This window comes from Bos javanicus, chromosome 27, assembly GCF_032452875.1.
Source record: "Bos javanicus breed banteng chromosome 27, ARS-OSU_banteng_1.0, whole genome shotgun sequence".
Classification (NCBI taxonomy): Eukaryota; Metazoa; Chordata; class Mammalia; order Artiodactyla; family Bovidae; genus Bos; species Bos javanicus.
The window spans coordinates 21,509,337-21,534,019 of NC_083894.1; the positions used below are offsets into that span (position 1 = coordinate 21,509,337).

The 24,683-nt window shown below is 41.0% G+C and overlaps 1 protein-coding gene across 10 annotated transcripts in view; it reads right to left on the reverse strand.

Moving 5' to 3' along the window:
• Nucleotides 1–21,269, reverse strand: part of TUSC3 (tumor suppressor candidate 3) — a 218,864-nt gene extending 197,595 nt beyond the window's left edge. For 5 of the 10 annotated variants that reach the window (XR_009734035.1, XR_009734036.1, XM_061404340.1 and 2 more), the window contains exon 1: nucleotides 20,825–21,193. Coding sequence is in view for 8 of the 10 variants with exons in the window: in XM_061404340.1 (XP_061260324.1) it covers nucleotides 20,825–20,962 (138 nt within the window). In the remaining 2 variants the exon portion in view is untranslated. Of the gene's footprint in view, nucleotides 1–20,824 lie in introns of all 10 variants that reach the window. The other 5 variants (XM_061404338.1, XM_061404339.1, XM_061404343.1 and 2 more) reach the window with 4 other exon arrangements.
• Nucleotides 21,270–24,683: the final 3,414 nt, after the last annotated feature.

Consider the following 24,683-nt stretch of genomic DNA (forward strand, 5'->3'; position numbering starts at 1 on the left):
AAAAAAATCTGAACTTAACTTTTCTATTTTGAGATCACAAGTAAGTAGAGAAATGATAATTATTCTATAATGGGGTGGGTGGGAGGAAAACATTTCTATACAGCACTGAATGGGAAGAAATTTTATTTTTAAAATATACTTCACTAAACAATTGTATCAGATTGAAAATTTCTTTTGAATTTTAATGTTTAATTTTAATTGTAAGTTTCCCAAATGAAAAAGAAAATAAAATGTCTGTTACTCTTTAAACTTATTTACCAGTTTAACTGGCATCCTGAGGTTGCAAGATACATGATCTGTTTAAAATAATTCTCATCATTTCCAAATACTTATTTCTGTAAATAACTATTCCCTCCGTACTATGCAATTTCCGAACTGAGCTTTAAAATCACTAGGAGGATGGTTTCACTCCTTCCTCAGAGGTTTCAGCTTGTTCCTGTTCTTCCCACCAAACAGCCCCCACCACTGCATGAGGTCAAATCCTTTTAACAAGGACGGATACATGCACACACACACACATGCATGTTCATCTTCTTGCACTCCTGCTCATCTGACTGAACTGATACTTCAATTTTATTATCACTTCAAGTTTATCACTTCAACTTTATAGCCTTACTAAACATATTTTATTAAATAATGTTGTTCTATACACTATCATAACTGTCTATGTTGAGTTTGTAAGCCACCACTTTAAAGCACAGGAAACTCTACAAGTGCAAGCTCACCTAGTTTAGTAGGCAGAATTCTAAAATAATCCCCAGAGACCCATAACCTTATATAATTCCCTCCCCATGAGTATGGACAAGACTTGTGAATGTGATGGACTAGCACTTCTGTAATTATGTTACCTTATACAGCAAACATGTGCTGATGTGAAGTCAGTTAATTCTGAGTTACTCACAAGGGAGATTATACTAAGTGGTCCTGACCAAATTAGATGAGCACTGTAGAAGAAAGTGAAGAGTCAGAGGCGAGCCTACTGGCCTGGAAGAAAGCAAACGGCCATGTTTTAAACTGCCCATGGAGACAGCCACATGGCTAAGAACCAGAGGGTGACCTCCAACAGTGGAGAGAACACAGGCAACAAGAAAATACACAACCAGGTTCTACAACTCCAGGAACTGAAATCTACCAACAACTTGAGTGAGTTAAGAAGAGGCTCTAGAACAGCCTGGCCACACCTGAACGTCAGCCTGGCAGCCTCTCAGCAGAGAATCCAGATCTCTCACCTGTAGAAACTATGAGAGGAGAAAAAAAAAATGGGTATTATTTTTAGTCACTAAATCTGTGGTCATCTGCTATGCATCAATAGAAAACTAATACAGTCACAAACCACCTTTGTAATTATAGCCTATTTCTGAATGCTCCTAGGGACTATTCATCTTAAGAGGAAGAAGTAAGTGTGATGGAAAGATACACTGCAAAGCAGCTCTATTATTACAGCACACTTCCTAAGATTATTTCAGTAATAGGACAGGACACATTATATACAAACTATAAATGATAACGTCTCAGAAGAAAACCATGAGAAAACAGTGGTTGGTATATCATCACATGACTCAACCCCCCGTGATAATTCTGTAACGACACCCTGCTTATAACAAAATGCTGGAGATGGTTTTTATCTCCAAAATCTCTGAAGACAGAGACTCCTGCTTAGTTGTCATTGCAGCTGTTTTTCCATTTCTTTCTTAGGTCTGAAAGCTGACTTAAAATCAATTCTTACCTCTTTTTATTAATCGTTCTGATCATCTATGTCCAGAAATCAATTATTATTGATGCATTTTAAATCAGAGACCAATGAATGATTATGCATTCATATTGGCTTATATCTCATAAAATGATCCAGAGCTGAAACAGTCTGTAAGAAATTTAGCTAGATTTAATACTGTTACACAAAATGCTGCAATTTGTAAAAGATCAAATGTTGCCAAATTTCTACAAGATCATTTAGCAGAAGCAATATTCCATATATCCATGAAATACTGCAGACATGAAAAAATTTATCTGATACATAAAAATGCTGTAACATCAGGAAATTGGTGTGAGACCTTGGAAGTATGATATGGAGGAAATGAAGGTTACTGTTTACTGCCTAACAATTTCTCATTTTAAAACTGCAATACTGCCACCTAATCAAAGAAAAAGCTTATATAAAATGTTCAAGATCACAACTGATTCCTTACAGTTTTTGTATCTACAGTGAGTATTCCCCTAATCTCTTAGCTAGAACGTCTCGAGCTACTAAAATGAAAACCTTTCACTGTCCTTAACTTTACGACCCCATGGACTGTAGCCTGCCAGGCTCTTCGGTCCTTGGGGATTCTGCAGGCAAGAATACTGAAATGGGTTGCCATGCCCTCCTCCAGGGGGGAGAAGGATCTTCGCAACCCATGGCTCAAACTCAGGTCTCCCTTATTTCAGGCAGATTCCTTACCGTCTGAGCCACCAGGGAAACTGTGTGCTCACAGAAAAACCCCTGCTCTTGTATGAATCAGACCTTCAAAATCTTAAGTTCTCCATCTCGTTCAGTCAGTGTCATCTACGGAACTTAGTCACTACCCTTCATCTTTCTTTTACTCTGAGTATTGAGTAAAGTCCACATAAACAATCTTACCTCCTAGGTAAGATTTCAGCTCTTTATCCTCATCACTTCCAATAACTAACCGCAACTCCAGCCCTTACGAGCAGGGTCTTATCTGGTACTGTTTCACCTCTGCAATGATAAACTGATATAACCCAATAATGACAAAAACCAGCTCTCCCAGTTCCCTCACTCTGGTTTCCCCTCAACATTCTGACCCTCCACTATCACTGGGGCCTTGCTTCTTTCCCCTCTCAGCACAGACAGTCTTTTATCTTCCAAGTCACTCACCCCACAGCATGTCTGTTAACTCCCCTTGCCACTCTTTCCATCTCCCACCTGAAACCTCCAACCCTGAAGCAATCCAAATGCCTACACTTCTTGTCCCTGCAGTTTCCCTTCTGGGTCAGCTAGAGGAAAAGAAAATCAAATAAGGATTATACAAAACTCATGATTCTCAAATTATCTGACCCTTCCTGTGATTTAACAATGCTTTTTTGTTTTCCTATTCAGTGTAAAGTGGGGGGTAATTGTGGCAAATTACCTGATGCCTGTTCTGGCTACTTAAGACTAGTCACTGTCCTAGACAACTTACTCCTCCTTTTCAGTTCACCTTCCATTTCACAGAGGAAACAGTCTCGGCCACCAAAGGAACAAATGTGCCTGCAACTGTACCCGTTCTTCCACCCCCTTCTCTCATCAAAAGGTAAGAGAGGTCAATACTCCTTGTAACAATCCAAACAGCTTGTATTACAGAGCACTACAGGCTCCAATCTCAGCATTTAAAAAATACAGGTGGATTTCGCCAACTCATGGGCTGGCAGGGAGACTGTGCTCACCCTCTTCACATGAGGACCCAGATGATAAGAGTATCTACCGCGTCAAACATTCAGTCCCCTGCCAGAAGGAAAAAGACAATGGTGGAGCATGTAGTGACTCGCGGAGCCTCTGCCTGTCACGGACACACAACACCTCTGCTCACATCTCATGAGCCGAAGTCAGTCACGTGGCCAAGCCCGAGTTCACAGGAGTGGGAAACTGCAATCCTATCACGGGCATGAAGAAAACCCAACACTATCTGCAGCTCTGAGAGCTGTCACAGTGCCGTATGAAGCTAACCCCACCCGAGTCTCCAGCTCCCACTCCCCTCTCACCACCTAGCTCTGCTTGGGTTACCTTCTCTCTTCACCTGTCAACCTCTTCTCCAGCTCCCACCCACTTAACTCTCCATCCTTCCCCAGTGGAAGTGCCTGATAAGAGGCGCTGGCTGTCTCCGCTTCCTCTTGAACCACTCAGGTATTCACTCACTCCCTTCCAGCTGCCGGCCCAGCACTGCAGTCAAAGGGCTCTGGCCAAATCCAAAAGACTCTTACTAGTTTTTGTTTAGCCTGTTGCCATTCGCCTCCGCTGACCTCTCTCTTGCTGGAACATTCTTCTTCTGTGCCATCCCCTCTGCGGGGTTTCTTCCTAGCTCTCCGGTGGCGCAGCCTTGGTCTCTTCTGCAAGCCTGTCCTCTGGAGGACAGTGACACACCGGTATCCCTGAGGGTCTGCCTCTGCTCTCTGTTTTCACCCTACGTACTCTGGCAGGGTGATTTTTAACCACCACCAAAAGTTCAGTTCCCACTGATGCTAATGATTTCCAAAGCCATTTCACATCAGCCCAAATCACAGGTCTGTACTCGTGCATTCTACCACCTCTCAGACACCTCCGTTTAGATTCCGCCCATGTATGGCACACAGTCTTAGAAGGGAACATATCTTCCTTCCAAAATCTCACCTTTCTCTTGTTTCCCATTTCAGTAAATAGAATTTCTGTTTTACCAAGCAATGGACTCCTTATTCTTGCCTTTCTCTTCATCCCACAAGCAATCGATCACCAACAGCTGCCAAGTCTGGCTCACAGAGTTCAAAAGTCCAGTAACCATTCTGTATTCTCACGGCCACAACCTGTAAAGAGTCATCATCAACTCTCATGTCCATTCCTGCCAGAGCCTCTTGAGCACACTGCTGCTGTTCCTCCAATTTCACATTCCCACCTAAGCTGATTGCCACAGCATTGCCAGAGCAATACTCCTAAATGTGAGCCTCCTCCTCACCTCCAAGAGAAAACCTTTCAATTCCCCCCCACTGACTTCAAGGTCAACGCTCACAGGGACCCTTGGGATTTGACTCCAGCTTCCAGCCTCAAGCCCTGTCACCCTGCCCACCCTGTGCATTCTAAGCCAAGCCATGTCGACCTACTTTGAGTTCCCTGAATTTGCTGTGCTTTTTCATACTTCTGGACCTTCACAGTACTAGTTCTTCTTCTTAGAACACTCCTTCCTTCGTTAAATCATTTCCTATGTGTACCTTCCATCCTAAAGGAAATCAACCCTGAATATCCACTGGAAGGACTGAAGCTGAAGCTCCAGTACTTTGGCCACCTGATGCAAAGTGCCAACTTACTGGAAAAGACCGTGATGCTGGGACAGAATGAGGGCAAAAGGAGAAGGGAGCAGCAGAGGATGAGACGGTTGGACAGCATTATCAACTCAATGCATATGACTCTGAGCAAACGCAGGGAGACTGTGGAGGACAGGAGAGCCTGGTGTGCTGCAGTCCGTGGGGTCACAAAGACTTGGACATGACTTAGTGACTGAACAACAACAAATGTGTACCTTGGGTTTTCAGCTGACCCCAGTGTGCTAACCGAACACCATGGCACCCATCCGTTTCCAGTTTATTCATTTCTCACACCACATTATAAATAACTGTTTTCCTGTCTGAATCTCTTTCTAGGCTAGGAGCAATAGAAAATATCAGAACAGTGGCTGTCTTATTCGCTATTTTACCTCCAAAAGACAGCATGATATCTGACATGCAGTATTCATCAACAGATGATTGTTGAAAAAAAGGAACAATAGATCGCATTTTACAGAAATGTCAGTGACATGGCCCTTAACTCAGTAATGTGTGCCATCTTTTAGGGAGATGACACTCAAACTTATTTTCTATCCCTTACTTCAATTATATCTATTTAAAATAATCCCAAAGGACACAATGTGAAAAAAAATACACTATTTAAGAAATCAATAACCAGAAGAACAATCACAAAATTTAAAAGACTCCTCCACTTAGGACTTCTGTTATGATTATGATTACTTATAGACAAGTAAGACTAGGAACTCCCTACAATAAAGAAGTTTAGATTTTGGTAAGATATGAATAAAATAATACAGAAAAGCTCCCTGAGATCATCTACTATGACATGAAGGAATCCTGTGAAAATGCACAAACAAAAAAAATGGGCTGTAATCTATGTAAAAATGCCATAGAGCTAACCTAACTTTACAAAGGAAAACACCACTGTTTCCTTCACCAATTCCTTTTTAGATAATGAAGTATGTTCTTTCTGTTCTGCTAACATATATCTCGAACCCTAGAGACTGGTGCTAATGATGGTACTCAGAAAACTGACTACTTCTTTAAGGTTTCTTATCTATGATGAGTTACTACAGAAATAGTAACTATGCCATATTGAAAACTAGAGCGGTGTACAGAAATAGCTTATTATTTTAATTTGTGGCTTTGTAGATTATATATTTGAAATGGGAAAAGATAAGGCAAGTGTAAATCTAATTGCTATTTGACAGTCAAATATAAAGAACTTGCATAGCCCTGCCACCATTAGTTGTAGACATCCTCTATGGATCATATAACTCACTGTTAAAAACTAGTGTTAGTACAGGTTCTTTATGATAAGGACACTTTATTCAAATCAGAGCAGAACTATTACTAAGATTCAACCTCTAAGACAAAATTACCTTTGATATTTAGTGAAACTACCATAAATCATTCAAATATCATATTTCCGATAATTTTACCATCTAAAAAGGATCTAAGCAAATGTTTAATCCAATAGCTTTTAACTTTTTAAAAATCTAATAAACAGGACAGATGCTCACGCCAGAAAAATCCATTTATGAATAATGTTTATAATTTCAGAGGGCCAATGGGAAGCTTTTCCTATTTAACCTAGATTCAGACATCCTGATCTTTTTCAATGTTCTCATTTTAGAACCGAACTGATGTTTCAAAAGGTTAAGTGCCTGGCCCAAGAGCACAGAGTTTATATCAAAGAACCTGGAACCCACAGTTCATTTTCTAGAACTAACTTTTATTAAACCCTTAACCTTTTGTAAAGTTCACATTTCATTTCCTCTTCAAACCAACTTCAAGTTGGGAATTACTCTAATTTATAAAGAAGGAAACTGTGGTCTAAATAATTTGCAAAGATAAACAATATAGCTAGAATTCACATTACGGGCTTTTCACATTTTCATTCCACTCTATAAAGACTACCAAGCAGTAAAATAAGAAGAAAAGACAATGAGAAAGCAAATGACCAAACCAAATTATACACGGTGTCACAGATTTTCAATTAAAGGCCAAAGAAAGATGACAATTAAAATCAGTAGCAAAAAAACAGAGGTGATAGTGGCATTCAGATAATCTCTGCTATCCGTCATTCTGCTGCAAAGCCATGTGTAAAGTCAAGTCACACAAGGCAAGGCTGCTGAACTTTCAAAAAAGAAGGCAAGAAGAGTGACGTCAGCATCATGTCAGCATAAGACGACCTTCATTTTTACCATCCCCTCCCCTCAACAACAAACATTCAGCACCCACTGAAAAATAAAAGTAACTCTGTAAGAGCTGAGGAATCCAGAAACCCAAACTGAGCTGACTGGTGGAGCATTATCTCTGTCAGAGCAAACATTCAAAGTCTGGAAAAGGAGAGCATTTACTCACGTGCAGATATCAACGTAAGGAACCAAGGATCACAAAAATCAGGTAAATATGACACCACCAAAGGAGACTAATAATGCTTTGATAATGGATACTAAAAACGTGCAGATCTAAGAACTATCAGACAAATTTCTTAAAGAATTTTATTGACCTACAAGAACATGCAGACAAATGAAATTAGGAACACAATGCTTCAACCAAACGAGAAGATCAACAACAACAACAAAAAAATAGAAATAAAAAAAAACAGAAATCCCAGAGTACAAAAATACAATACCTGATCAGAAGAATTCAACAGAGTTTCAAAACCAGACTCAACCACAGAAAAGAAAGAATCAGGACAACTGAAATCATCCAGTCAGAGAAACAAAAGATTGAAGAAAGCCTACAGGAATTATGGGACACAATCAAAGGAACAATGAATGCATTATAGGAATTCCAGAAGGAGAAGAGAAAGAAAAGGGGACAGAAGGTATACTTAATGCAACAACAGAAGAAAACCTGTAGAGGGAAATAGACCTCCAATTCTAAGACGTACAAAGCACGCTAAGTATGTTACACCCAAAAAGGGCTTCCCAAGTGGCACAGTGGTAAAGAATCCAATTGCCAATGCAGGAGATGCAAGTTCGATCCCTGGGTCAGGAAGATCCCCTGATGCAGGAAATGGCAACCCATTCAGTACTCTTGCCTAGACAATTTCATGGACAGAGGAGCCTGGCAGGCTACAGCCCACAGGTTTGCCAAGAGTTGTACACAACTGAGTGTGCACACAGACACAGACACACACACACACAGGGCTACACTGAGACACTTACCAAATGTGGTAACAAGTCAAACAGGAAAAGTAACCATGATAAAATGGTCACTGCCGAATCTTTAATCATTTGAAGAAAGTAATGATGACATTCTCAACACCCAATTTAGTAGCAGAATCTGTCACATAAGAAAGTATTCATGAAAAATTATGAACTTCAAATGTCTTTAAAAGTTTCTTTTGAAATGCCAAATCAATTTATGCTACTCATGAAAATTCACTTTGGAAACATAAAACCAACCACAGAACATCCTGGGAATTCATTCACTAACATAAGCACCAAAGCTAGCAATTCATTAAGCACTTATGTTCCAGGCACTATGCTAAATACTTTAGAGGATTATCTCATGAAGGGTCACAACTCTATAGCAGGGACTAAGACTATCTCGACTTTTCATATAGAGAAGTTGAAGCTTAGAGAGATTAAGTAATTTGACCAAAGTAGCCTTACTAAGCATTTACCAAGTACAAGGCACTATGCCTGCATATGGAGGATAGAAATATAAAAATAAACCTACAACCCTTCTTCTCAAAGGGCTTGCAGAATAAAAGGAATGACACACAACAGGCAATAATTCACCCAAGAGTCATACAGAAGAAGCACACAGACCATCGATGTGAGCACAGGGTGCGTGCATGCTCAGTCACTTCAGTCGTGTCCAGCTCTGAGACACTTTACAACCCATGGACTATAGCCCGCCAGGCTCCTCTGTCCATGGGATTCTCCAGGCAAAAATACTGTAATGCGTTGCCATGCCCTCCTTCAAGGAATCTTTCCGCCCCAGAGGTCAAGCCCATGTCTCCTGTGTTGCAGGCAGATTCTTTATCCACTGAGCCACTTGGGAAGCACAGGGTAGGAATTCCTGATTCTAAATGGAGAGGAAGGAGTAACCTGTTTAAGTTAACCCTAGAGAGAAGCATGTACCAGTGGCGAGATCTAAAACAGGACAGTTAGACAAAGCCTCACTCAGGAAAAGCACTCAACAGCATGAAAAGAACACTGAGTCCATTTTACTGGCATTTAAAACAGTACTCCTCCAAGATAGCATTGGTTAGAAAAGTCCCAGGGGACATCTTCAGCTGGGGTGAAGGAAGAGGTGGCAAAAAAATCACAAGTGAGTAAAGGTTTGAAACCTAGTAAAATGTGACCTGATTTCAGACTCTGGCAAACAGATGTATGAAGATGCTTTACTTAGTGTCAGAGATTGCAGGAGGCACCACTTGGGAAAGAAAGATGGAATAGAAACTTTCATACTTACTGAATTCATGTAGGTTACAGAGTTCTGTCTTTTGTGACTTTAGGCTCCCCTCAGCCTAAATTCATTTATTTAAACAACTTGCTAAAGAAAATGATGGCCTAAGTTTATAAATTATGTTCTCAAAGAGGTCAACTCTAAGTATCATTAAAGTTCATAAAAAATCAGTTATGAAAAGATAATCAAAATAAAAAAGAGGGGAGAGGCAGAAACAAGGAAGGAGTAACTGAGCATGGGGATGGGGAAATACAACCCTGGTGGCAGCCAGCTTTGTTGTTTAACCTGGAATCGAATTTTCCTGCTTTATCATTCTACAGCGCAGTGTTTAAACCTCCTTGCCCCCGCACCCCCACACACACATCCAGTTACTATCCTCTTGATGATGTGGAGTCCACTGGGCATCAAAGCCCAGGACTCAGGCAGCTCTCAGCAGGAAGCCAAGCTGAGTCACAGGGCCATTATGATTCTGTTACACCTTGACTCAGTCACTCTTTCGCCCTGTAAAGGCTCCAAAAGGGGGGGAAAATGTACAGGAAACAAGCGCAGGACATAGCAAAGCCACTCCACTTTCATTAGTATGAGAAAAATCTTTTATTCCCTTTGAAAGATTTCACTGTAAAAAAAAAAAAAAATGAACCAATCAACACTGCACAAAACCAGCTCTTTGAGAAAGGTCCCTGTTTTTCTGCTCAATTTTAACTCAAATGTTAACTGAAAGTTTATTAAAATAAGATCTTTTTTAAAAGAAAATATCTTCCTGAATTTTATTTCACATATGTTTAAGTTACATATCAACCTACTACATATGCAAAAGGGATAAGTAATTTTTTTTAAAACATTCACACAGAAAGCAGCACACGGCAAATATATCTCAGGTATACTTCCTCTCTTCTATTTTTCTTGGGCTAATAGCTTTAAAGGCACATAACAAATTTATGCCTAATTTCTTTCCTACCATCTTTTGGACATAATTTTTGGAAAGAGAATTTCATTTCATACAATAAAAATGAAATTATTTCAATAAAAGGAACATGACTTCACTTCAAAGACAAACACAAACTTCTAATACTGACCACTGATATTCAAAAATTGGCAATGACTATATATACTTAATGGTCCTTCACTAATATTTAATAACTAACTCATAGCAAAGTAATTGTTAGGTGACTAAAGCATAGTGTAGAAAGAGTTCTTTGGAGTAAGGCTGTAAACTTACAAGTTGTACAGTCACGTATAAAATTCTTATTGCAAGATGACCTTTCTCGATACAATGCTTTCAAATACAAAAAATCAGAAAATTCAATTTGAAATGTAAACAATAAGAAGGGCTTCCCAGGCATCCCAGTGGTAATGCAGGAGACATAAGAGAAGCTGCTTCAATCCCTCCAGAAAAGATCCCCTGGAGGAGGGCATGGCAACCCACTACAGTATTTTTGCCTGAAGAATCCTATGGACAGAAGAGCCTGGCAGGCTACAGCCCTTAGGGTTACAAAGAGTCAGACACAACTGAAGTGACTTAGCACAAACAATAAGAAAGCTTGTTAACTCAACAAGGAGTCCACAGTTAGAGCAATTCCAAGGCTAGTTAAGTCATGCCATCAAGTACCCCTGGCTCTTCCCTCTTTTCTACTCTGCCATCATGAACTTACTGGTTTTGACCTAAGGCTTGTATTTTCGTGGTTCAAGATGAGTTCAGCAACTCAAGGATCACATCCTGATAGACACCTTCAAAGAAGGAAGAGAGAATTACCCCCACCCCACTCTTGGGTCCTTTATAGAGGAGGCGCAAACTTCCAAAAACCCTGCATAACTGTATCACATGCTCACTCCTAAACCAATAATTAGAAAGGTACTGGATAATCGGGATAATCTTTGACAAATGAAAATGACTGCTTGGGGCTTGGAATAGTCCCAATTTCTCCTATTACTTAAATCAAACCAAGGAATACTGTTAACAAAGACAAAGGTAAGGCAAACAAAACTGTCACAAGCACCAAGATATTGTGAGGATTATAAACAATTTAAGTGAAATGCCTGGCATTACATCTATCCACACTGACATTTTTTTCATTTCCTGATACAATTTAAGCCTTAATTCTAACTCCCAAGTTTGTTAAATTCACTAAATTACAGGAAGGCTTCTCATTCAATTTAATATTTAATATGAGTAGTAAGCAGAGTTCACGATTTGTAATCAATTTTGTACCTTAAGTTTTACCACAAAAATCCTATGAACTAACTTTCCAATGGTTTGCCTTCTTTCTGGGCAGAGAGGACACAATCTTTCCAAAAGTTGAGTCAAATCATGTTGATAACAATATTAAGCCACCTCTAAACATACATACCTAAAATAAACAGACAACAGTTCCATTAAATAAAATCAATACCACAATTTACCTAACCTATAGTGTGGTATCCCCCTTTTCATTAAAGGTGGCTGAGCTCTCTTAGTAGCCTTCAGGGGAAAGAAACTTCCTTTTCCAATTTCAAACATCAAAATACTAATAGGTATCTTCACATATGCATCCAGAAACGTAGTAACCAAAAAAAAAAAAAGCAACAACAAAAAAACACAGTAACAATAAATACGTTAGAAAATACTTCCTTTCTTTCTTAACTTTTTTCAGTCCATTAATGGCTTCAGATGCTATGCTTCTAAGTTTGGACTTTTCATCAGAGATTTGTGAAACATGCTGTAATACAAGCTCACTGTTGACAGTGACCTTCTTCCTTTTGACATTAAACTGAAGGAGACAACCAGGCAGGTAGGTAGACAGATATCTATTACTACAACAAAAAGATACTCTCTATTCTTCTTAATACTATTTTGAAGTTTTACAATTCAAACTAAGTATTTCTGTGTTTTATATCTCTCTGTGTAGTATTTTGCAAGATGCTCTCCTTAAATCTATATACAACTCTGCAAGAAATTATGTGAAGTCAGCCTTTGTGTACAGTGTGCAAAATATAAGAGCTACCAAGATACATATATGGCAAGTGATTACTTAAAAATTAGGTTAAAATGTGTTCCCCATAAAACAACACTGTTAACAGCAATGAGAAAACAGATGGGCAGAGGGCAGGGTAGACAATTTCCTTTTAGATATGCTCAGTTTGAGAAGCTGCAGAAATCTGGCCATTAGATAGAAAAAAAAACTAGAGAGATTAACATCAGTTCAGTTCAGTTCAGTCGCTCAATCGTGTCCGACTCTTTGCGACCCCATGAATCGCAGCACACCAGGCCTCCCTGTCCATCACCATCTCCCGGAGTTCACTCAGACTCACATCCATCGAGTCGGTGATGCCATCCAGCCATCTCATCCTCTGTCGTCCCCTTCTCCTCCTGCCCCCAATCCCTCCCAGCATCAGAGTCTTTTCCAATGAGTCAGCTCTTCGCATGAGGTGGCCAAAGTACTGGAGTTTCAGCTTTAGCATCATTCCTTCCAAAGAAATCCCAGGGCTGATCTCCTTCAGAATGGACTAGTTGGATCTCCTTGCAGTCCAAGGGACTCTCAAGAGTCTTCTCCAACATCACAGTTCAAAGGCATCAATTCTTCGGCGCTCAGTCTTCTTTACAGTCCAACTTCACATCCATACATGACCACAGGAAAAACCATAGAAAGTAATGTCTCTGCTTTTCAATATGCTATCTAGGTTGGTCATGACTTTCCTTCCAAGGAGTTAAGCGTCTTTTAATTTCATGGCTACAGTCACCATCTGCAGTGATTTTGGAGCCCCAAAGGATAAAGTCTGACACTGTTTCCACTGTTTCCCCATCTATTTCCCATGAAGTGATGGGACCAGATGCACATAAATACTACCTATTTGGTCCACATATGTACATGCGTGCACATACATACATACATACACACACACACACACACACACACACACACACAGTGTTAGATGACAAATACATAACTCTTCATGATCTACCTGTCCTCTAGCAGGAGAAACGTTACTCTGACACTAAGCCCAAGGTAAATTTTCTGGTGGATTGGATCATGTTGTTGTTCAGTCGCTCAGTCATGTCTGACTCTTTGCAACCCCATGGACTGCAGCATGTCAGGCTTCCCTGTCCTTCACCATCTCCCAGATTTTGCTCAAATCCATGTCCACTGAGTGGGTGATGTCATCCAACCATCTCATCCTCTGTCACCCCCTTCTCCTGCCTTCAACCTTACCCAGCATCGGGGTCTTTTCCAATTGAGTGGGCTCTTCACATGGTCTAATACACCAATAAAACCTGGAGGCTGCTTAAGGTAGTCACAGCCATACTGATGACTCATATCCAAACTCACTATTTAAGGCAAAAGACCACGTGCACAAGTAAATATGGCCAAAAAAAAAAAAAAGTTAACAAACAACTGATGAATCCGTGGGTCAAGTTTCATGCTGCTGTCCGTTCGTCTCCGCGTCCTCCATGTGAAGAGAACACCTACAAGGGGCTGAGCGTGCAGGTGCTGTGTCTATGCACAGGAAACTATGCTGAAGTGCTCATTTTGGCAAAGGTACAGTCCTTTACGTCAGCAGACAGTCACAGGTTTCTACATAACTTGCAAGCACAGGCAACTGACTGTTCTACAGCATCTTTTCAAGGATGTCTGTACAGCACACAACTGTGTGACACGGGGTCCCTTCCAGAACACACAGCAGGTCCGTTCACTTTCTACTTTTTCTACTTTAATGAAGATGCTGTCTTCCTCTAGAGCTGAAGCCAGATAAGTTTACTGCCCATTATGAAAGATCTGGGTCCACAAGCTCAAGGTTCTCTTCTGCTCCAAAATTTACATTCCTGGTGTCAGCTGGCCTGGGTCACCGGCACAAACGCTGATATTCTGGCAATTCTACTGCTGTAATAAACTGTCCAGCTGTGACCCAGGAGTCCTATGCCTTCTGCCATTACCCATGAGACTGCAGCAGGCGAAACATTCACAGTTACTGACAAGCAGTTTTGGCCATACTAAGACCTGTCATTTCCAATTACTCTTCAAGGAGTTACCGTACACAAAATCTAATCTACATGACACAACAATCTGACATCACCATGACTGCTGTACGTGTGGATACATATCAATGTATAATTACTATGCATTTCTTAAAGTTGTGCTCATATGTTTACATGCTATTTCTTCCACCTAAGTTCTCTGGTTAAAAGTAAAATCGAAATCCACTGCTTAGTTTCATCCTTTCCTTACCATTTGCTAAGACAGTAAAGTATTTCAGGGCTGTACCACTAAAAAGTAACTGGATACTGGATACATACATCTTAGTGTTAAATGTGCTTACAGAAGTTATCTCAGAGGCAACTAATAGTGTTACTTCTCTTAAAAAAATGAGTCACTTAATGTTTCATATTGCATGTTCATTGTTACCTACATGTTCTAGCCTGTTAGCTAATCACTTTCTTTGCAGAAAGTATAATATATATTATAGTTGTCCTTCAGTATCTGATGGAAAGACCCTGATGCTGGGAAAGATTAAGGGCAGGAGAAGGGAACGACAGAGCATGAGATGGTTGGATGGCATCAGACTCGATGGACATGAGTTTGAGCAAACTCTGGGAGTTGGTGATGGACAGGGAAGCCTGGCGTGTGGCAGTCCAAGGGGTCACGAAGAGAAACGACTGAGTGACTGAATTGAACTGATCTGATGAAAATTAGTTCCAGGATCCAGTAGGTACCAAAATCTGAAACTACTCAAGCTCTTTAGCCTACCAAATGGTGGGGGGACAGCTGGCCCTTTGTGTCTGCAGATACAGGATCCACTGATGTGGAGAGCTGACGGCAGCTACTTTTGATGGTGGCAAAGTCACAAGTCCACTGGAAATCATTAGAGATTTTGAGCTCTTTTTATACTATTAGAAGAAGTCATTACAGATTGAAACACTTCTAAATGAAGCTAATTAAAAAATGTAAGAAACAGAGAAACTGTCAAAATCATGGAAACCCATGAGACACCAGAAATGCTAGTGATATACTATTAAGTAACTAAAGTCTCCCACAAACCCATACCACTTAACATGAGGATTTAAAAATCAATTAACAAGACTGTATTCAATGTAACTAAGGAAGTGGACTATAAAAATCTCTAGTTGATTTTCTTTCCCTATTCACTTATTTCTCTTGACTATATTCTTAAATAAAGAATATAGGAAAGCTAACTATAGTGAGTGAAAATGTCTTCTTGAACAAATAGGTATATACAAATATACACAGACACACACATAGCCATGAATATCACCAACTGTTCCATGATATAAAAACCTCCTTTTGGGAAGTTCTCAAACAATGTAAGAGTTTGGAATTCCCAGAGTTTCAAAATAAAATAAGTAACAGACAATTTATTCCATAAACCATAATTTAGTTATTACAAAGTCAGTTAACTTAGCAAAAAAAATGTTACATATTTTAGGATTTCATTATGTCTTTCCTCTTTCATTTAAATCAGGACACATAATTACAGCACCCAAATTACTGATCATTTGTTATGTGCATTGTACTAAACACTTTAAATCTAGTCTTATTTAATCCCAACAACCCTGAAATGTAGGTATTATGTCTGTATTTTTAAGAAACATAACTAAAATTCAGGAAGTTAAGTGATTTAAAATCAAATAATTAGACAGGATATGAATTGTAACCACACCATCAATTCTATTAAAACACCTATAATGGTACTATTACTGTCATAAATGTGACTTCCTTAAAAGCACCCAGTGTCCAGTTTCTGATTCTAGGTTCAACTGTAGGTTTCCATTTGGATTCCCCAGCACAAAAGTAAACACCATCCATGCCAAGTCAGATATTCTGGCACTTATGTTAGTAGTATTTATTGTAGTAAATTAAGTTCCAACTGTTATATTTTTCTGGTTCAATGGTGTCAAATCTCATACTGCACATCAGGTTCTAATCTCAGCAAAAAACCAACCAATCAACCACATATGGTCAAAACAACACTGTAATAGTCCTAGAAAAATAAAACTCTTGAGACTAATCACTTTCCAGTAATGCCAATAAAGAATGTTTTTCTCTCAGTATTTGAAGAGACCAGCGTTTGGATTTTTTTTTTTTTAATTATAGGATAATTGCTTTACAGAATTTTGTTTTCTGTCAAACCTCAACATGAATCAGCCATAGGTATATATATGTTCCTTCCCTCTTGAACCTCCCTCCTATCTCCCTCCATCCCACCCCTCTAGGTTGAAATAGAGCCCCTGTTTGAGTTCCCTGAGACATACAGCAAACTCCCATTGGCTATCTATTTTATATATGGTAATTTTAAGTTTCCATGTTACTCTTTCCATACATCTCACCCTCTCCTCCCTTCTCCCCATGTCCATAAGTCTATTCTCTATGTCTGTTTCTCCACTGCTTCCCTGAAAATAAATTCTTCAGTACCATTTTTCTAGATTCCATATATATGCATTAGTATATGATATTTATCTTTCTCTTTCTGACTTACTTCACTCTGTATAACAGGCTCTAGGTTAATCCACCTCACTAGAAATGACTCAAAGTTGTTCCTTTTTATGGCTAAGTAATACTCCATTGTGTCTATGTACCACAACTTCTTAATCCATTCATCTGTCAATGGACATCTAGGCTGCTTCCATGTTGTAGCTTTGAAAATAGTGCTGCAATGAACATTGGGGTACATGTGTCTTTTTCAATTTCAGTTTCCTCAGGGTATATGCATGCCTAGGAGTGGGACTGGTTGGTCATATGGTGGTTTTACTCCTAGTTTTTTAAGAAATCTCCATACTGTCTTCTCTAGTGGCTGTATCAATTTACATTCCCACCAACAGTGCAAAAGGGTGCCCTTTTCTCCACACCCTCACCAGCATTCATTGTTTGTAGACTTTGATGGTGGACATTCTGACCGGTGTGAGGTGATATTTCCTTGTAGTTTTGATTTGCATTTCAATTGCACTCATCTCACACGCTAGTAAAGTAATGCTCAAAATTCTCCAAGCCAGGCTTCAGCAATATGTGAACCGTGAACTTCCTGATGTTCAAGCTGGTTTTAGAAAAGGCAGAGGAACCAGAGATCAAATTGCCAACATCTGCTGGATCATGGAAAAAGCAAGAGAGTTCCAGAAAAACATCTATTTCTGCTTTATTGACTATGCCAAAGCCTTTGACTGTGTGCATCACAATAAACTGTGGACAATTCTGAAAGAGATGGGAATACCAGAACACCTGATCTGCCTCTTGAGAAATCTGTATGCAGATCATGAAGCAACAGTTAGAACTGGACATGGAACAACAGACTGGTTCCAAATAGGAAAAGCAGTTCGTCAAGGCTGTATATTGTCACCCTGTTTATATAACTTATATGCAGAGTTCATCATGAGAAATGCTGGGCTGGAAGAAACACAAGCTGGAATCAAGATTGCCGGGAGAAATATCAATAACCTCAGATATGCAGATGACACCACCCTTATGGCAGAAAGTGAAGAGGAACTAAAAAGCCTCTTGATGAAAGTGAAAGAGGAAAGTGAAAAAGTTGGCTTAAAGCTCAACATTCAGAAAACGAAGATCATGGCATCTGGTCCCATCACTTCATGGGAAATAGATGGGAAAACAGTGGAAACAGTGTCAGACTTTATTTTTCTGGGCTCCAAAATCACTACAGATGGTGACTGCAGCCATGAAATTAAAAGACGCTTACTCCTTGGAAGGAAAGTTATGACCAACCTAGATAGCATATTCAAAAGCAGAGACATTACTTTACCAATAAAGGTTCGTCTAGTCAAGGCTATGGTTTTTCCAGTGGTCATGTATGGATGTGAGAGTTGGACTGTGAAGAAGGCTGAGCACCGAAGAATTGATGCTTTTGAACTGTGGTGTTGGAGAAGACTCTCGAGAGTCCCTTGGACTGCAAGGAGATCCAACCAGTCCATTCTGAAGGAGATCAGCCCTGGGATTTCTTTGGAAGCAATGATGCTAAAGCTGAAACTCCAGTACTTTGGCCACCTCATGAGAAGAGCTGACTCACTGAAGAGACTCTGATGCTGGGAGGGATTGGGGGCAGGAGGAGAAGGGGACGACAGAGGATGAGATGGCTGGATGGCATCACTGACTCCATGGATGTGAGTCTGAGTGAACTCCGGGAGTTGGTGATGGACAGGGAGGCCTGGCGTGCTGCGATTCATGGGGTTGCAGGGAGTCGGACACGACTGAGCGACTGATCTGATCTGATCTGATCTGAATAAGCGATATTAAGTATCTTTTCATGTATTTGTTAGCCATCTGTATGTCTTCTTTGGAGAAATGTCTGTTTAGGACCATAGTTTTGTAACTGAGCATCAGAAAGAGAACTAGACTACATTTCAGAAATATGCATGCTCATTTGGTAAAGCGTTAAAATTTCAGCTATTTGTTATTTTGCTCTTTTCCTTAAATATGTATATTCTACAATATCACCATGTAGCAGTATTAGACTCTCCTATTTAAGAGAAAGAAAAAGTTTTGGAAGACATCCTTTTTTAATCCTTAACAAGTTTCTCCAAAATATTGCATTTTTAAAATACCTTTTATAAAAAGAATTTAATGGAAACAGATTTTCGTAATTTATGAAAGTTAGAGTTAGTCACTCAGTCATGTCCGACTCTTTGTGACCCCATGGACTGTGGCCACCAGGCTCCTCTGTCCATAGAATTCCCGCAAGAATACCGGAGTGGGTTGCCGTTTCCTTCTCCAGGGCATCTTCCCAACCCAAGGATCGAACCCAGGTCTCCCACATTGCAGGCAGACTCTTTACCAACTGAGCCACCAGGGAAGCCACTTATACTAAATTAATGCATGTTGTCACATGTTAAAGTAGTCATATTTAGAGATGCTAAGATGCTTTGAAGATGTGCACTTTACAGACCTCTTTGGGGGCTTTTTTTTTCTTTCAACTGAAAGTAACCGTACTCACAGAAATCTCTCTAGGAGACAAATCATTAGAATTTTCCTGGAGTTCCTCATCGTTTTAATTGCCCTCTGCTTTGGTAATCCACACAAAAACTACTTTTCAAATCTCCTCCTTTTCTCAAGAAAAACTATGAAATCTAAAACTCTAAGAATGTATATAAATAGCAAGCAGTAGGGGGAAAAAATCGTTATATTTGTAAATACAGTCTTAAGTTAACAGTGGTTCTTCACCAAAAATCCAGAACTCCACCAAGAATTTCGCTAAGGCCTATTTTCATGTTAAAATTTAAAAAGTTAAAGGGAAGAAAATATTTTAATCCAAAGTTGTTTCAAGCAAACAGTACCAGAATTATTTTGTGTGTGAGGATTTTTTTTCACGCTCTCAACCCAGTTATCAAGAAAGCTGCGGTAACATTTGAAACTTCAATTAGACCCAGGTGTATGTAAATAAAACTTCACCGGGAAAAACCATTTTGAAAAAACCTCATTAATATGAGGAGACGCTCTCACCAAAATGACGTACAATTAGAAACCTTACTCACATTTCCGAATAATTTTTTTTTCTAATCCTTATAGATCGAGCATCCAAGGTAAAAGTTATCCAAGGACAACTGAAATTCACAAATAACTCGACAGTTACTTTAAATACAGTTACTTCAATCCTCGCCCTCGTCAAAGTTGTGCGTGTGTGCTGTGTTCTTGTCGCCACCCCACGACTGAAGCCCACCAGGCTCCTCGGTCCATGGGATTTCCCAAGCAAGATTCTGGAGTGAAATGCCACTTCCTCCTCCAGAGAATCTTCCCGACCCAGGGATCGAACCGAGCCTCCTCTGGCTCCTGCACCGACAGGCGAATTCTTTACCACTGAGCCACCAGAGAAGCCCCTCATCAGTTATTAGAGGGCTAGGACTGAGGTCAGGTGATCTGAATTTCACAAACAAATGTGTGCAACCTAAATAATGTGAGGTTACTGGCACAATTATACCGTTAATTTAACCTAAGGAAAAATATACAGCTTTACAAAGGTTTAATAAAACACAGAATAACTTTAAACAGTCTCAATATGCTCTGTTGCCTCCTAAATGGATAACGAAGGGCGCGGGATAATGAACACAAGGAACAAACCGATGCAGCTTCAAATATTCCTAAACGGTATTTTCACATCCAACACACCCCTTTTTACTGACTCAGGGGCCCCGAAGCTTAGCCTTCAACTAAGGGTCAAAAGCGCGCCGTGACCTAAGAGCGAGGGGCTTGGCGTTGTTTTCTGAGGAAGGACATGGCAACCCCACTTTTGAAACTGTGGGGCTCAAAGGACATGCGCAAAGGCCTGCCCGCCGACTCCGCCAGCACCCCCAAAAACAGCCATCGCCCACGCCCGGCGGCCCATCTGCCTAGCAACGCGGCTCGCCCGCTCGGACCCGCCCCGACCCTCCCAGGAATGCCCACGGGATTCGTCCTACCTCCTTTTTCTTCTGTCCTCCGCCGAGCTGGATGCACAGGAGCAGCAGGAGGAGGAGGAAGGGGAAGCTCCCGGTGGGGAGATACCGCGGCCGCCGCCCCGCCTGCCTCCGGCGTGAAGGAGCGCCCCTGGCACCCATCGCCGCAGGGCAGTGTCTCCTCCACGCGCGGTAACCGTGCGCGCCCAGCTCCTACCGGCGCCCTATACCTGCCAGGCCAGCCTCCGGGAGCCCCCTGCCCGTGCCCCCGTGGATGCCTACGGCCTCGCCGGGGAGCGAGGAACCAACGGAGGACGCTGAGGAGAAAACTGACGGCGCATCCGGTTCACCGGGAGAGGAGACCTGGAAAGACCCGGGATGGGGCAGGAAGTGGGCGTGGCCAGGGAGCGGGGGCCTCGGCGAGCCGCGCTGCGCGGCGCACGCAGCCCGCGATCTGCGGGAGACCCGCGCGGCGGCGGAGGGCGTGGTCCTCTATCTGGCTCGCCGATCGGAACCCTAGGCTGACCTGCCGCTGAAACCAGCACCTGCTCCCAGGGATATTGAAGGATCTTGTTTATCCAACGCTCTACCTGGAACCAGAGACATACATAATAAAATTGCCTTCTTCGGTGATAGAGAAGATCTCTGAGGAATTAGTAAGGATCTGGTCCTTCTAGCTCATGGCAACCCTCTGATCTTCTTGGGACGTTTTTACTCAAAAATAGTTCAGAGAATTGAATGATATTGTGATCAGAGTATTCTATAACAGTATCTTTTCCTACTTGTTGTGAACATAGTTTCTTAGCATGTAACATGAACAAAAATTTAAAGTAAGAATAAGTGATGCTGCATATTATCTCCTTCTAGCAATGATTATTTATCCACAGGTACATAAACTAATTTTTAAATGCTTTATCTTTACGAGGAATGTTTTCTCGATACAGTTTTGCTTTTCGTGTTTATTAGTTTTCTCAAATTCATCATACATGTTATTTTGATAAATTGGGTACTACTACTAATAACCAACGATAACAGTACAAAACATAAAGTTTAATATAGCCTTATGGTCACAGAAGTTTCTTTAAATCAAATTTCGATTTATACAACTCTTTTTGCAGAGAAGAATGACTTTCCACCATAAAAAAAATCAATAAAAGACTTCCAAGCATAAAAAAGGTATATCAGGTTAAAATTCTATCAGATTATACTGCCTGTGGGAGAGCAAATGGATTCAACCACCTTCAAGAACTGTTTGGCAGTATCTGCTAAAGCTAAATACACTTAACCAAGATCCCAGAGTTCCACATAAGCATATATTCACTGAGTGACGTGTAAAAATTTGGATAGCTGCTTTATTCAAAAAAAGGCCCAAGCTGCAAAGAGACCAAATATCCATCAACAGTAAAATAGAGAAATAATTTCTGATACAGTAACTTTGGCCACCTCATGAGAAGAGCTGACTCACTGGAAAAGACTCTGATGCTGGGAGGGATTGGGGGCAGGAGGAGAAGGGGACGACAGAGGATGAGATGGCTGGATGGCATCACCGACTCAATGGATGTGAGTTTGAGTGAACTCCGGGAGTTGGTGATGGACAGGGAGGCCTGGCATGCTGCGGTTCATGGGGTCACAAAGAGTCGGACATGACTGAGCAACTGATCTGATCTGATCTGAACACCGTATAACAGTAGAAACAAACTAATGACATTTATGCATATTAATATATGGAATGAATTTTACAACATAAAGATCCACACACAAAAGTAATATATTAGGGTTTGTAGAAATAAAGATCAAGATCAACCAAATGCGAATAGGCAAAGGCTGCTTATTCAGTGCTTGCAACATCAAGTGACTCAGCTGACATCACTTGAGCTTGTGCACAGACTCAAAGGCAGGCAGAAGAATAGGAAACAGCAGTGGAAAGAGAGGAAGGCTTCAGGTGTGCTATGATTGGAGGCTGTAGGTGGGCTAACTAGAAAGGGGAGCTCCTTATGTGACTGCTTAGAGTTGACTCATTGGAGAAGACTCTGATGCTGGGAGGGATTGGGGGCAGGAGGAGAAGGGGACAACAGAGGATGAGATGGCTGGATGGCATCTCTGACTCAATGGACGTGAGTCTCAGTGAACTCCAGGAGTTGGTGATGGACAGGGAGGCCTGGCGTGCTGCGATTCATGGGGTCGCGAAGAGTCGGACACGACTAAGCGACTGATCTGATCTGATCTGATCTGAGGGATGCATATTTGGCTTCCTGTAGTTAGTCTTAAATTGGAGGCATGGCCAAAAATTAGGGAGACTGTCAGTTATTAATCAAGTACTGGCCATTTGGGATCAATTGTTAGAGAAGTCATGGTTTGTTCTTGAAAAGTGAAAGTCGCTCAGTCATGTCCAACTCTTTGCAATGCCATGGACTGTACGGTCCATGGAATTCTCCAGGCCAGAATACTGGAGTGGGTAGCCTTTCCTTTCTCCAGGGGATCTTCCCAGCCCAGGCATCTAACTCAGGTCTCCCGCATTGCAGGTGAATTCTTTACCGGCTGAGCCACAAGGGAAGGTCATTAACAAACAATAAAGTGTTAACTTCCCTGGTGGTCCAGAGGCTAACACTCTGTGCTCCCAATGCAGGGGGCTTGGGGCTTGGGTTTGATCCCTGGTCAGGGAACAAGATCCCACATGCAGCAACTAAAACCTGGACAGCCAAATAAATAAATATACATTTTAAAAAGAGGTGGTCCAGAGGCTAAGACTCTATGCTCCCAATGCAGGGGGCTTCAAGCTTCAGTTTGACCACTGGTCAGGGAACTAGATCCCACATGCTGCAACTAAAATCCTGTACACTGCCACTAAAACCTGGACAGAAAATACAGAAATATGCATTTGAAAAAGAGATCTAATAGTTCAGTTACTCAGTCATGTCCGACTCTTTGCGACCCCATGGAATGCAGCACACCAGGCTTCCTTGTCCTCACCAACTCCTGAAGCTTGCTCAAAGTCATGTCCATCGAGTCCATGATGCCATCGAACCAGCTCTGTTGTCCCCTTCTCTTCTCACCTTCAGTCTTTCCCAGCGTCAGGGACTTTTCCAGTGAGTCAGTTCTTCGCACAGGTGGCCAAAGTATTGGAGTTTCAGCTTCAGCATCAGACCTTCCAATGAATATTCAGGACTGATTTCCTTTAGGACGGACTGGTTGGATCTCCTTGCAGTCCAAGGGACTCTCAGGAGTCTTCTCCAACACCACAATTCAAAAGCATCAATTCTTCAGCACTCAACTTTCTTTATGATCCAACTCTCAAATCCATACATAACTACTAGAAAACCATAGCTTTGACTAGACGGACCTTTGTTGGCAAAGTAGTGTCTCTGCTTTTTAATATGCTGTCTAGATTGGTCATACCTTTTCTTCCAAGAAGCAAGCGTCTTTTAATTTCATGGCTGCAGTCAACCATCTGCAGTGATTTTGGAGCCCAAGAAAATAAAGTCTCTCACTGTTTCCATTGTTTTTCCACCTATCTGCCATGAAGTGATGGGACCGGAGGCCATGATCTTCATTTTTTGAATGTTGAGCTTTAAGTCAGCTTTTTCAACTCTCCTCTTTCACTTCCATCAAGAGGCTCTTTAGTTCCTCTTTGCTTTCTGCCATAAGGGTGGTGTCATCTGCTTATCTGATGTTATTGATATTTCTCCAGGTAATCTTGATTTCAGCTTGTGCTTCAACCAGGCTGGCATTTTGCATGATATACTCTGCATGTAAGCTAAATAAACAGGGTGATAATATACAGCCTTGACGTACTCCTTTCCTAATTTTGAACCAGTCTGTTATTTCATGTCCAGTTCTAATTGTTGCTTCCTGACCTGCATACAGATTTCTCAGGAGGCAGGTC